Here is a 13,170-nt window from a genome sequence, read left to right as displayed (position 1 = left end):
CCAGCCCTGTGCCCCCTGAGCCGAGCATCCCACAAGGGATTGTGACAAGTGTAAGGGAATCGGCTCTTCTGCTGGCCCAGGCCTGAGCCCCCATCGCAGTGGGGCTCACCGCGAGGTCCTCCTCCCCACACGTCCCCACACGTTGCTGTCTGCTCCGAGAACGTGTGGTTTGTGCTCCGTGGCGATGCTTTCACGCCACTGCCTGTGGGCAGACGCTTGTCTTCCATGCAGCCTCACCGTCTGTGAACGGACCCGCCCACCCCGTCCGTGTCTTTACAGATGAGACCGAGTACGAGTACAGTGGCAGTGAGGAAGAAGAGGAGGAGGTGCCCGAGCAGGAGGGGGAGCCCAGGTAAGGACGGGGCGCTCGGGTCCCTGCGGGACTAGGGTTGCAGGAGACGCCCTTGTCGTGTGCAGGAGTCATCAGTTACTTTGAAAGTGCCTTAATGTCTTCCATCCTTCCGTTCTTTCAAAGACTCTGTAAAACACTCTCCCCGCTCTGGAGCTACCTGCTGATTTTTCCCTGAGACTGGGTTGCCTCCTCTCCCCACGGTTTGGAAATGGGCAGGCTGTGTTTGGGAAGGCTGGGGCCTGGGCAGCTTACCCATGGCGGTTCTTGCTCCAGGAGGTGTGGGTGGAAAACGTAGCGTGTGACCCAGTCCTGCGCAAACTGAACTGTCCCGCGCACGGGCCACTTAGGGCCTACACTGAAAACACTGCAGTCTTCCCCAAAATACGTCTGTTGGTTGGTTGGTTTTCCTCTTCCCACCCGTGTGGTCACCAACATTCACTGCCTTTATGAGGCCTCTCTGGCTCCCCAAGACACAGGGAAGCAGAAGGTTGAAATTTAGTAGCAGGAACCTCACAGTGACTCGTTAATCAAGGAAGAGAGAATTTAAAAGCTTTAATACATCATGTCAGTAGCCAAGGAAACGTACGGATCCTTTCAGAACTTGACATGCTTCAGACTTGCTCAAACTTGACATGCTTCAGAATCATCTCGAAGGCTTGGTAAGGCACAGACCAGTGGGCTCTCAGGTTTCCTTTCACAAATGCACTTGTGCGTTTGCATTTCTGACAAGTTTCCAAGAGCTGCTTCTGGTGCTGTTCGAGGGACCCCACTTTGAGAACCACTGCAGCAGAGGAACTGGTGTTACTGAAATGTACGTCGGTCTGTGATGTACTTTGGTGATGGCAGTTCATATTCAAATAATAATGTTATGTGTTGTTCGATCAATGAATAAACCATATTAAGTAGTTTCTAATTAAAAAAAAAAAGCTTTAATAATAGTCTTGTCTGCCTGATGTCCATTGTAACCGACTAGCTGGACACAAGGAGGGCCAGGGGTGTGATTGAGAGACCCCGTGTGCAGAGAATGGACGTTTGAAGAGAGCATATCAAGACAGAAGAGAATTTATTGGGAAAAAACTCCCATCGTATCTTTTGGCAATTACATGAAAGATTTGAATCCATTTGAGACAAAGTTTTGGAGCAGTGTGAACTGATTGCACAAGCAGTATAATTGTTTGGGGTTGGGGACGTGATATAATGGAAGAGGCAATTGAGGAAGATTTCTTTGCCATGTGATTCTGGGGGTTTGAGAGTGGAGAAGTGACTCTCCCCCGGGAGACCAGCTGGGAGGGATGTGGTTCAATTTACCTGTGTGGTAGTGCATCCTTGGGACCCCTTGGCTCTGCTGCTGGGAGCAGAGAGAGAGAGGGGGTTACACGGCAGGAGACAGGGGACCAGATGAGAAGGCGAGGATCAGTGCGTGCTGATGGTAACTCTGTTCTGACTGCCTGTCTGGCCCGAAATGTGATGATGCTTTTCCTGGTGGGAAGTCAGGTGGTCACAGAGGGTCTAACAACTGGTGGAAGATAGTGGCTTCAGCTTTCCACTGCACAGTTTGAGTGGACGTGAGAGTCTTACCTAGATACGTCCTGTCAAATCAGACACCCAGGTCAGAGTTTTATGGTATTTATGACCATATGAAAGAAAGATGAAAGGTGATGCTATTGAACTGTGTGTGCTAAGTCGCTTCAGTCTGTCCGACTCTTTGTGACCCCATGGACTGTAGCCCGCCAGCCTCCTCTGTCTGGGCGATTTTCCAGGCAAGGATACTGGAGTGGGTGGCCATTTCCTTCTCCAGAGCCTACCTAGAGATGTCTTATCTCTCTTAAAACTCAGGACTGACTTTTAAGGTATTGATGATGCAGGTGAAAGAAGAGGTGATGCTATTTAACTTTAGGTTTTAGTTATCCCCGTGGGTTTGTCTGCTGGGTCTCGGGGCGGGAGGAGCCCAGCAGACACAGATGTGGATGTGGACTGACGCGCGCCCCTGAAAGCCCCTCACCTGCTTCCTCCCGCAGCTCCATCGTCAACGTGCCGGGGGAGTCGACGCTGCGTCGGGACTTCCTGCGGCTCCAGCAGGAGAACAAGGAGCGCTCCGAGGCCCTGAGGAGGCAGCAGCTCCTGCAGGAGCAGCAGCTCCGGGAGCAGGAGGAGTATAAACGGCAGCTGCTGGCGGAGAGGCAGAAGCGGATCGAGCAGCAGAAGGAGCAGAGGCGGCGGCTGGAAGAGGTAGAAGAGGACAGCATTTGAGTCGGGTCCCGCTGTCTGGCCACAGGGGCCTCCCGGTGCTCTGAGGGCCATTCTTTGTGGTCCTCTCCCCAGCTTGGCCGCTCCAGGCGCACCGGCTCCCTCCGGCAGGACCGCACGTGCCCGGAGGCCCCAGGAATGCTCTTTCTCCTCATGTGATCTTTAGGGACCTGCCCCTCCCCATAACTCACCGTGTCCCTGCAGGTCGTGGGTGGCGTCACCCCGGGTCTGTGGAGCCCGTGTCCACTGCGGTCTGAGTCAGTTGGCTCAGCCCTCGTTTCGTTTTCACTCTTGGCCTCGGGGTCCAAGTTGGTGTGTCATAAATATTTCCCTGGAACTTTTAGACCGTTCCACAGGAAAAACATTTTTTTTCTACAAATGCCTTCACTTGACGTACATTTAAGAGGGAAGGATAAAGAAAAGAATTACATTGGGCATGATTCAAATGCTGTTTTGTACTCTGGCTGTTGTGTAGGGTTAATTCTTTGTGGGGGACACTTTTTGCACCACCAGCTCCTTTAATTCACTGAGACTGTCAACACTGGTAATGTGATTACTAGGGTTTCTTCCTTTTTAATTCTCAGAGACACTGTTCCCTGTATTTCACTTGAGGCTCAAAAGACCCTTTTTCTTTTTTAATCTAATTTTAATTTGTTTTAATTTTTTATTTTCTTTCCCTGACTGCCATTTACTGTATACTTCACCCCTTCAGATTTCTCACTTACAGTAGTTTATTTCCGTTTACTTCACTTATTGTTTCACCTTTATCCTTGATGCCAGAAAAAGAACCTCAAAGAACAGTCAACCTGTTGACACTGTACAGTGGAGTTTAATTTAAATAACAGCACATGATATTTTTTTTTCCCCAAAAAAGTTTTTTTTTTGTTTTTTTTGGTATAGATCATTTTTTAAAAAAATTTTATTGAATTTGTTATGGTATTGCTTCTGTTACATGTTTTGTTTTTTTTTTTTTTGGCCAAAAGGCATGTGGGATCTTAGCACCCCGACCAGAAATTGAACTTACATTGGAAGCCGAAGTCTTAACCACTGGATTGGCAGGGAAGTCCCACCACACATGCTTTTTCCCAAGTTACTTAAGGGTACATCTTGTGGAGAAAATCTCTGCTTTGTTCTCTGTGTTATCTGGTAGCTCAGTGGTGAAGAATCCATCTGCCAGTGTAGGAGACATAAGAGATGTGGCTCTGGTCCCTTTTGTCGGGAAGATCCCCTGGAGGAGGAAATGGCAATCCTCTCCAGTATTCTTGCCTGGGAAATCCCATGGACTGTAGGCGGGCTACAGTCCATGGGGTTGCAAACAGTTGGACATGACTCAGTGGCTGAGCCTGCATGTACACGGCTTCTGTTAAAGTCAGTAAGCCAGCGGAGTATCTGTGAATGGACCCCGCTATTATCAGCACCGACCTAGTTAGAAAAGTTAGACTTTTGAGATGAAAGCACTGCTTTTAAATGTCAATCTGAAAAGAGAACTTCAAGATAATTAAAGCATAGTTGGAAAAGTACATATTTACTCAGGCATACTTGGAAAAATTTAAGAAGGAAATCTCTCTATAATGTGAGAGCTTTGGAAATCACTTTACAGCACTATGCAGGTTTTCAATTGGTTAGATTTTGTTTTTAAAGAAAGAATGATTTAAGAAAATAAGAATGACATCAGTTTGAAAATACTTCAAAGGATTTTTATTATGTTTATCATTCTTAATGGGGTAACCTGAGCAGGCATGTTTCTTAGGCTCTCTTGGGTTTTGTTGCTTGAAATCACAGGCATAAGGTTAATCCAGTGTGGATTGATGTTGCTGAGTTGGTGGCGGATGGTGTGTATGTTTAATTTTGGTCATTTTCTTTTAAAGTTCTGTTGTAAAAGGCCAGCTTTTCACCTTAGTAATCTCTTAAGGTATTTATTTACTAAGGGCCTTGTTTAACCTTTGTTTACCCCCCAGCACACACACACCCCAATTAAAGGCCTGTTCTGACTGTAGTGGTTTGTATGGTTGGAGCTTAAATTTTGGCTCTTGATCCAGTTTACATCTTCAAGTACTAGCACATAATATGGAAGAGGAATTGGTAACTGCATCGTTCTTTGCCTTGGCCATCAAATCCAGCCAGGACTTGTCTAGTGAGCTAGTCAGGGAAATGTACCACGTGCTGCATTATCCTGTGGATTTTTAAGAAGTGTGTGGCTTATCTTACAAGAGGGGCTGTGTCTGATTCATTTTGTGTTCCCATGATGCTTCATGAGTATTTCTCAAATGGAGGAATCAGCATTTGCAGCTTGGGTAAAAGTGTTCTGGAAACTTGCACCCATTCTTCAATGAACTTTTGGGCTTGAGATCTCTTGAGTTGAGTTCCAGAGCCACCTTTGTTGTTTAGACACTCAGTTGTGTCCAACTCTTTGCAACCCCATGGACTGTAGCCCACCAGGCTCCTCTGTCTGTAGAATTCTCCAGGCAAGAAGACTAGAGCAGGTTGCCATTTCCTTCTACAGGGGATCTTCCCAACCCAGGGATCCAACCTGCATCTCCTGCATTGGCAGGCAGATTCTTTATTGTTGAGCCACCAGGGAAGCCCTCTAGCCACCTTAAAGGACCTGGCAGAACATCCTTAGCCACAAGGGATGTGTTACTTTTTCTTTGAAACTTTCCCTTGACTTCTCTGGAGACAGAAATTTGAACCCTGAGGCTGGTGTGAGGTGGACCCTTGACCTTATCTGGACTCCGCGGCTGTGTGGTAGGCAAGGTGTGCAAGCACCCAGCCCTGCTTCTGCTGTAGCCTGTGACTGACGTGGCGGGGACTGTTAACATATCCGCATCCCTTCGTCTGTTGTGGCTCTTGAGCTACGCTAGAGACTTTGTTACTGTTCAGTCACTAAGTTGTATCTGACTCTTGGGGACCCCATAGACTGCAGCACTGCCAGCGCTGGAGACTGTTTAAATGTAAATTAACTTTAGTGAAATAAAATGAAAAGCTCAATTCCTCCCCATCTAGGTGCTGGGGAGCAGCCTGGGGCCAGTGGCCGCTGTGCTGAGATAGGGTACCTCCCCGTCCCAGGGGTGCTGCAGGCCAGCGTTCTGCACATTTGTGGGAGGAGTTGCTTTGTACTCCACGTGGTGGCCCTGCTTTACTGACAGAGGCACGTCTGGGGCCGGGTGAGAAGTGGCCGGGTGTGTGCACAGGGTCACTGGTACTCGGAGGCTAGCAGAATGGCCTGTGTTAGGAAAGGCCATGAGAGCAGTAGCTGCTTCAGTAGCACCTGTCAATAGGAGTCAGAAGTGGGCCTCAGCCTGGAGCCCACCACCCTGTCAGCACTGGACATGTGACTTAAGTTTTCTGAACCCGTTTACTCTGTGGGGTGCGAGTGAAGGGCTTCCTAGGTTTGTCATGAGACTTGCAGTAAGTAAGGGGACGTGGAAGGAGGATTGTCAGATACTTAGCACCGTGCAGAACACAGAGTGAGGTTGAGCTACAGTGGCATTTATATTCGCAATAATAACCGTGGCATCTCTTAATTTTGTTGATATTGCCTCCTCTTTCCCCGATGTATGCTCCTTTTTTCCCTCTTTTAAGTATTTCTCTCCTTTTTTTTCTTTTTGCCCATTTCTGTTCTCCTGTATTCACTTCTCTACTTTTCCTTCTGACTTAAGAGCCTTGGGTAACCCTGTCAGTGATACTCAGGGGCACAGAATTCGTCCTTCCCTCATTGCTGTGGTTCAGTGAAGAACAGGAAATAACTGATATCAAAATGAAACCCTGCTCTAACCTGTACTTATGAGGATGCTGGCGTGTGTGGGCAGGGGACAGTGTGGAAATAGTTGGCTGGTGTAGGCGTGGTACCCCAACTCCCACCCTTGCATCTCCCTGTAAGCGGACAGCACGCTGTCCTGGGCACTGGGCCGGGCAGTCTGCTGACGAGGCACCGTCTTGACTTTTGCAGCAACAGAGGAGAGAGCGGGAGGCCAGAAGGCAGCAGGAACGTGAGCAGCGGCGGCGGGAACAGGAGGAGAAGAGGCGGCTGGAGGAACTGGAGAGACGCCGGAAGGAAGAGGAGGAGCGGAGGCGGGCGGAGGAGGAGAAGAGGAGAGTGGAGAGGGAGCAGGTCGGTCCTCAGGAGTTCCGGCCGGGACTCTGGGACTCTGTCGCTTGGCAGATTTGGGGGATTGGGGGCAGAAAGCATATATAATGCACACGCTCACATGGCCACACACAGAAGTTTAGGACTTTAGAGGTCTGAGAATGCAGAAACAGTTGGAACCATTCACTTTAGTAAATTGAATCTCTTGTCTTTACCAACAGATACATAAATCATTACACTTTAGACACATCTCTCAAAACCAGCAGGGTGGTTTCCACTAGTATGATGCCTGAAAGATTTCTAAATGTGTCCTCTCAGGTTTGGCTTAAATGCTTTGAACCTCAAATATCTGGATAATAAAAAGTGAAATTTAAAACCAGCCATGAGACATTTCCTATGAGAAATGTTTGAAGCATCCAGTGACTGACTGACTAAGATATATTTGCACGTATTAATAATTCAGTGTGTACATAACATTAGAATAACTGATAACATTAGCCAAACAAATGCCATCATATTTTAGTGATATTTATAGCATGTTAATTTCAGATTCAGTTGTCTTCAGGAATCTGATTCCTGAACCACCTCTGCAAACAGAAATTGTGCTTTTTGTCGTCTGTGTGAATCCCGTCATTGCCTCCCTGGCTTGTGTGTCTTTGAGTTGATCAGTCTTTGTTACAAGCTTTGAATAAAGGAAAAAGGATATGAAGGGGGACCAGTTTAAATGATACCTGAAATTCATGCTTAAAATGCCTATAAACAATGGTATTAGCATCCAAATTAGATTATTCCGCTACTATCCTTGAGACTCATCCCTTGTCTTGGGTTTTCCTAGTGTTGGATCTACGTAACATTTTTTTGTTATTGTTGGAATTTAAGTTATTCTGTTTCTTTCTTTACTTAATTTGTTGGCAGTTAACTGTGGTGTGTTTAGGTTTCATATTCTGACTTATTCTTGAGGACTACAAAGAGGAGAAAATAGACACTCGGAAAAATTAAGTCACCGAGGGATAATTGTTGAAACTTGATTGGGAGAAGAGGGTGTGACTCTAATACTAACCTTCAGTGTTCTGATAGAGTAATTGACTTGCATGTATAGCAAGTGTTCATCACCTCCTCTTTTATAAAAATAGCATCAAAGGTCAGTTTTATTCCAGAATATTCCCCATGTCAGCGTGCTATCGGAACGCATCATTTCTGTGTGAACGTGGGTGTTTGTATTCATGTGTCCTTGCCCAGTTGTCCCTGTGATGTGAAGGCAAAAACCCAGCGGTGTCCTGACTGGAGCTTGCAGCTGCGATTCAGTCCTGTTTGGTTTGGAGAAGTGGGGAGCCGGTAGTCCGGGCCCTCTCGGTCACTAGGGCCGGGGGGTGCGGTGGTGGGCACACACCCCAGGGCAGGTCTTGGCCATCCTGGGAGCATGGTGCAGGGGAGCTTCCGTGTCCAGGACTGGAGCCTGGATTAGAATCCAGGGGCCTTTGCCCAGTGGCCTGTGGATACACTTTACCCAGATTGAATTTTGGGGGACTAAGTTTGCTTTGTAAAGAAAAACTTTCTGAGGAAATTTATGTCATGATTTCTGCTCTCTAGTGTTCTCTCCACCTGTTCAGCCCAGTTATATGGCTGCTTTTAAGGTGTACAATCAGCGGGAGGCACTGTAAAGAAATAATTGAATAATCTGAATTTCAAAATAAAATCTCTCCTCCCAGACCCCTCAGTCTGTTCCTTTATTAGAGTAGTGAGCTTTTCCCTTGTTGAAAGGGGAGCATTTTATTCATAAAATCTTTGTGCTTTTCGAAGTAATTTCATGTCTGTTTCATATATGAGCCTCATAAAAAGTCCTGAGAGTTGGGAGAGAATATTCTTGGTGCTCATTTCCCCGAAGAGAAGACTGAGAAAGTGGCTGGCCGAGGCCTTGTTGGAAACTCATCTGATTGTTGGTAGATCAAGGTCTCCTGATTTCCCATCCTATCAAGTACACAGCCAGCTCCACGGCTGGGATTTTCCTCTTTACATCATATATTTTGGATGTGTTTACCTGGTTATTTTTGTTTGTGTTGTTATAGAGGTTTATCATTCTCTTCCACTGAAAAGAAGTCACCCCTCCTGTAGACACACACAGACACATACACACAAGTCAGCTTACCCGATAGACACACACAGACACACACATAGAGACACACACACGTCAGCTTACCCCATAGACACACACACACACACCCACACGTCAGCTTACCCCATAGACACACACACAGACACACACACACACACGTCAGCTTACCCCATAGACACACACACAGACACACACACACACGTCGGCTTACCCCATAGACACACACACAGACAAACACACACACGTCGGCTTACCCCATAGACACACACACAGACACACACACACGTCGGCTTACCCCATAGACACACACACAGACAAACACACGTCGGCTTACCCCATAGACACACACACAGACAAACACACACACGTCGGCTTACCCCATAGACACACACACACCCCCTCACTGTTCGTCTGGGAGAAGCCTCTGTGTCTGGTGTTCCCATGCCAGGACTTTCAGAATGTACTCACTGTCTTTGTGTGTTAGAGAAAAAAAAGAGCATGGTTGTTTAATATTAAACAATTTTGGTTTTGGGTTTTAAAAATTAGCAATTCATGCTTGTTATAAATAGTAATTAATTATCAGACATATATTAACGTGAACACTCTGGTTTCATTAGACTCTCAGTTGCTCAGGGCTTACCTTCTGAAGAGGAACAGCCTGGTCCTTTCAGAGCTTCCGTTTGTGTACAGCAGCTGCGTGCAAACAGAAAAACTCACCCATGCCTTTGTGGTTGTCATTGGTGTGCATGTCATTATTTATGAGACTCTCTAGGTCTCAGAGGCCAATTCAAAGTTCCTGGGGGGGATAGCCTTGGCAGTGGGCTTTTTCAGCCATTTGTGACTAAATGAGTCACCCCCAGACGGTGGGGGCGGACAGCTGTGGGCCCCGCACGTGGGGAGTCTTGTCGCTTCCCTCGGGGATCCGCTGACTGCGGGTGCTCTCTGTGCGACAGGAGTACATCCGACGGCAGCTGGAAGAGGAGCAGCGTCATCTGGAACTGCTTCAGCAGCAGCTGCTCCAGGAGCAGGCCATGCTACTGGTAACGCCCTGCGCACCCCGCCCCGTGGCTAGGGCACCCCGAGCTGGGCAGGGCCCTGCCGACCCCCTGGGCCCCTGTGGCCGGTGCCACAGGGCTGGCCAGCTCTCACAGACATGTCCTCTGGGCTCCCACTGCTGTTGGGCGCACCTTGAGGCAGCTTTTCATCCCCTTTCCCGTTGCTGAGTCCCTTGTTCTCGTTCAGTAGATAGACAAGGTTTTGCACAGAACACCTGGCGTTTGGTGAACAAGCTAGGATGCTAAGAGTGGAAGGTTCAAGGCTCATGCCTTAGTGACTTTTACCTAGACTCTCGCAAGTGTCTTTTGAAGCCACCGAAACCAGCATCTCCGGGGGAGGGGTTTCTCTCTACCTGTCCAGTGACCTTATGCTGAGTGGTACGCGGTCAGGCTTTCCCGCAGGTGATCCGTCATTCTGCATCCTGGCTGTTTTGCTTTGTCACGGAGCCAGCGTCGGCGCACGCTGTCCCGGGGGGACGTGGAGCCGGGGCGAGGCGGCTCCCCGGGGCCCTGGACTGAGTGTGCCCTCTCCCCCAAGGAGTGCCGCTGGCGCGAGCTGGAGGAGCATCGGCAGGCGGAGCGGCTCCAGAGGCAGCTGCAGCAAGAACAAGCCTATCTCCTATCTCTGCAGCACGACCCCCGGAGGCCGCCCCCGCCGCCGGACCGCAGCAAGGCCGGCCTGCACGAGCCCAAGGCCCCGCACGAGCCCACTGACCGGGCCCGCGAGGTACGGCGCCCCTCGGCCTGTGCCCCCCCAGGGAGTGGTGGGCGGTCAGGGGCTGGGAGAGGCCCCTTCTCTGCTTGGTATCGTCTCGAGAGGACCCAAGCGCCTCTTTGACGGTTCCCAGTCACCTGAACACTGACCTAGACGGGAAGACAGGAGGTCGCGTGGCAGCATCCTTCTGTCCCTGTACGCTGGGGGAGGGTGGCCTGCTCAGCTGTTTTCCCAGAATTGCCAAGTGGGTGAAGCATCCCTGGGCCCGACTCACTGGATTTTCGGTGATAAGGGTTTATTTTCTGATTTGGGGCCTGTGGGCTCCCAGGGCCTCTGGCAGGGATGTGGCAGAGCAAGACGGTTGCTAGGATATGAGCAGGGTGGACTAGGCGGCCTGTAGCGTATGGATGCTGGCCCGTGGGGGGCATCCTCCAACCGGGCCCTCATGTGGCACCTTCTAGGAGCAAATGTCCTGCTTGTTTGGCAGTGCCTTGATTTTTGGTGGAATGAAACGTGCTAGATTCCTGGTGATACTCAGTGGGTTTAGTTGGTTGCAAGAGATTAATTTCCTTTCTTGGCTTATCATCACATACACTCCTAGCATCCAGCTGGTGGGGGAGGTCTTAAAGGCTGCCTTTCTAAATTTTGATCTTTGTGAAGATTTCTTGATCCTGCCTCAGATCGCTGTCCTGTGCTATCTGCCTCCGTCTCTTTTCTTGTGGTTGAAGAAAACGGAAGGCTTCTCCTTAGGGTCCTTCCACTTTCAGGCTGTCTCCAGAGTCTCTGCTTTTTTTTTCTTTTTTTCTCCTACTAACCCTGAGTTCTGTCTCCTGATTCTCTGACGCAGGTGGAAGATAGATTTAGGAAAACTAACCACAGCTCCCCCGAAGCCCAGTCTAAGCAGACGGGCCAAGTATTGGAACCTCCAGTGCCTTCCAGATCAGAGTCTTTTTCCAGTGGCAACTCCGAGTCTGTGCACCCTGCCCTGCAGAGACCCGCCGAGCCACAGGTAGAGTGGCCCGTGGGCTGTGTGGGCCAAGGAGACGCTCACAGAGGCTCACGGCGAGCCACCAGCCTGCTCGAATGGCTCCGTTTGGTTTGTTAGAGAAGACATTAGCAGAGTGAGTTTAGACTAAAGAGGGTCTGGCCTCAGTGGGTAGGAAAAACCAGGGTTCTCTTTGACACGATCGTGGTTGTGCTTACTAAGAACATCTAGATTCGGGGATTTCTTCTTTCTGTCTAACTTTTCGTCTCCACTGACTCAGATGTTCATAAAACAGTGCCTCCTAACTGAATACAGACTTTTCCGTTTAGGTTATAGAAATTACTGTTGTAAGTATGCAAAGGGAGACCTTATCTCAACCTGGGGAGTTCTGTGAATGGGAGGCCCTGAAATTCTTTTATTTTTTTTAATTTTTATATAAACGAACGTAATTAAGGAGTGGGAAAGGGGAAGGAGACTTTTATCAGATTCTCAAAAGGTTCAACATCCACAAAAGTTTATGACCCAAGTGGGTTGGATGTGGGTTTCCCTGAGGTAGGTCAGGGTAGAGACCACTGGCTCGGGCCTAGCATTCGGCCCTGCCCAGCTTTGGGTGGAGGGGACCTCCACGCTGTCTGGAGGATAAAGCAGATAGCAGAGGTGACCCGGGTCGGAGATCTCAGAGATCCTTAAGACGCTGGTCCCCACTCTCGCTGAAGATAGCTAACTTTCAGGTATTTCGCTCCCTGCAGCCGTGCAGTCCAGAGTGCTGGGCACTGAGTCCTTGAGGCTGCGTTTACCTATAAGCTGCTGTTGGCCTGGGTTGGGGGACAGTAGAGGTACCAGTGGTGTTCAGACAAACCCAGATGAGACTGGAGTGTACTTTACAGTAAATATCCTTGATTTGGAGCGGTTTTACAGTGAAAAGAAGACCTGGGGTGAAGCTCAGTGGGGTCAGTGTTGGGAGGCTGGTATTTATGAGACGAGCGGTGTCCTGATTCACAGGAAAACTGACCCAGAAGCCAGCGGGCAGCTCCAGAAAGTGAGGAGCGGAAACAGAAAGGGTGGAGAGGAGAGCAGGGTGGATGACGGGGGAAGGAGGAAGGGGAGAACAGGCTCGCTGAAGGTTAAACTTCCCCTGAATGGAAACTCTGTGTGTGGCCACTACCAGTGTAGAGAAAAGGAGTTCCTGCATTATGCAGACTACTTGTTATACTGATGGCTGATTAACACAGTGCCTGGAAATAGACTCTATTTTCCCTTTTCTGTCTAAAGTGACTTTAGCCAAAAACCTGCACCATGAAAACGTGGCTTGGGGAAACCTTTTTTCACGTAGGACTGCATTTTAAAGCCTATTTTTATCACACTTACAGATGATGCTTTTAGTTACATGCTTCCCCCCTGAAAACCTGAAATATTTTGGAAGTCTGGGATTATGCTAATAACAGAACTTGCATGACTTACCTAGAAATCACAATCTTGGAACTATTTCTGGATCTTACACCTGGCAACGTTGAATCAATCCTGATTGAATATTTCCAGTTCTCATCAAATATGATGATGTAATAGTTAGAATTATGCAAATTTTTAATACTGGACCATTATTTTAAAACAAAAAG

At 48.6% G+C, this 13,170-nt stretch overlaps 1 protein-coding gene across 50 annotated transcripts in view; it reads left to right on the top strand.

Annotated features, from left to right (window-relative positions):
- Positions 1–13,170, top strand: part of MAP4K4 (mitogen-activated protein kinase kinase kinase kinase 4) — a 148,591-nt gene that overhangs the window by 109,744 nt on the left and 25,677 nt on the right. For 17 of the 50 annotated variants that reach the window (XM_055400725.2, XM_055400723.2, XM_055400753.2 and 14 more), the window contains exons 11-15: positions 280–352; positions 2,371–2,581; positions 6,549–6,710; positions 9,753–9,839; positions 10,393–10,581. In XM_055400725.2, the coding sequence (XP_055256700.2) occupies positions 280–352; positions 2,371–2,581; positions 6,549–6,710; positions 9,753–9,839; positions 10,393–10,581 (722 nt within the window). Of the gene's footprint in view, positions 1–279; positions 353–2,370; positions 2,582–6,548; positions 6,711–9,752; positions 9,840–10,392; positions 10,582–11,416; positions 11,579–13,170 lie in introns of all 50 variants that reach the window. The other 33 variants (XM_055400737.2, XM_055400730.2, XM_055400764.2 and 30 more) reach the window with 3 other exon arrangements.

The sequence above is a fragment of the Moschus berezovskii genome, chromosome 11, assembly GCF_049115385.1.
Source record: "Moschus berezovskii isolate FMDL1 chromosome 11, NW_MosBer_1.0, whole genome shotgun sequence".
NCBI classification, from domain to species: domain Eukaryota; kingdom Metazoa; phylum Chordata; class Mammalia; order Artiodactyla; family Moschidae; genus Moschus; species Moschus berezovskii.
Note: the sequence above shows the minus strand (reverse complement) of the source record. Positions and strands in the feature narration are given on the sequence as shown.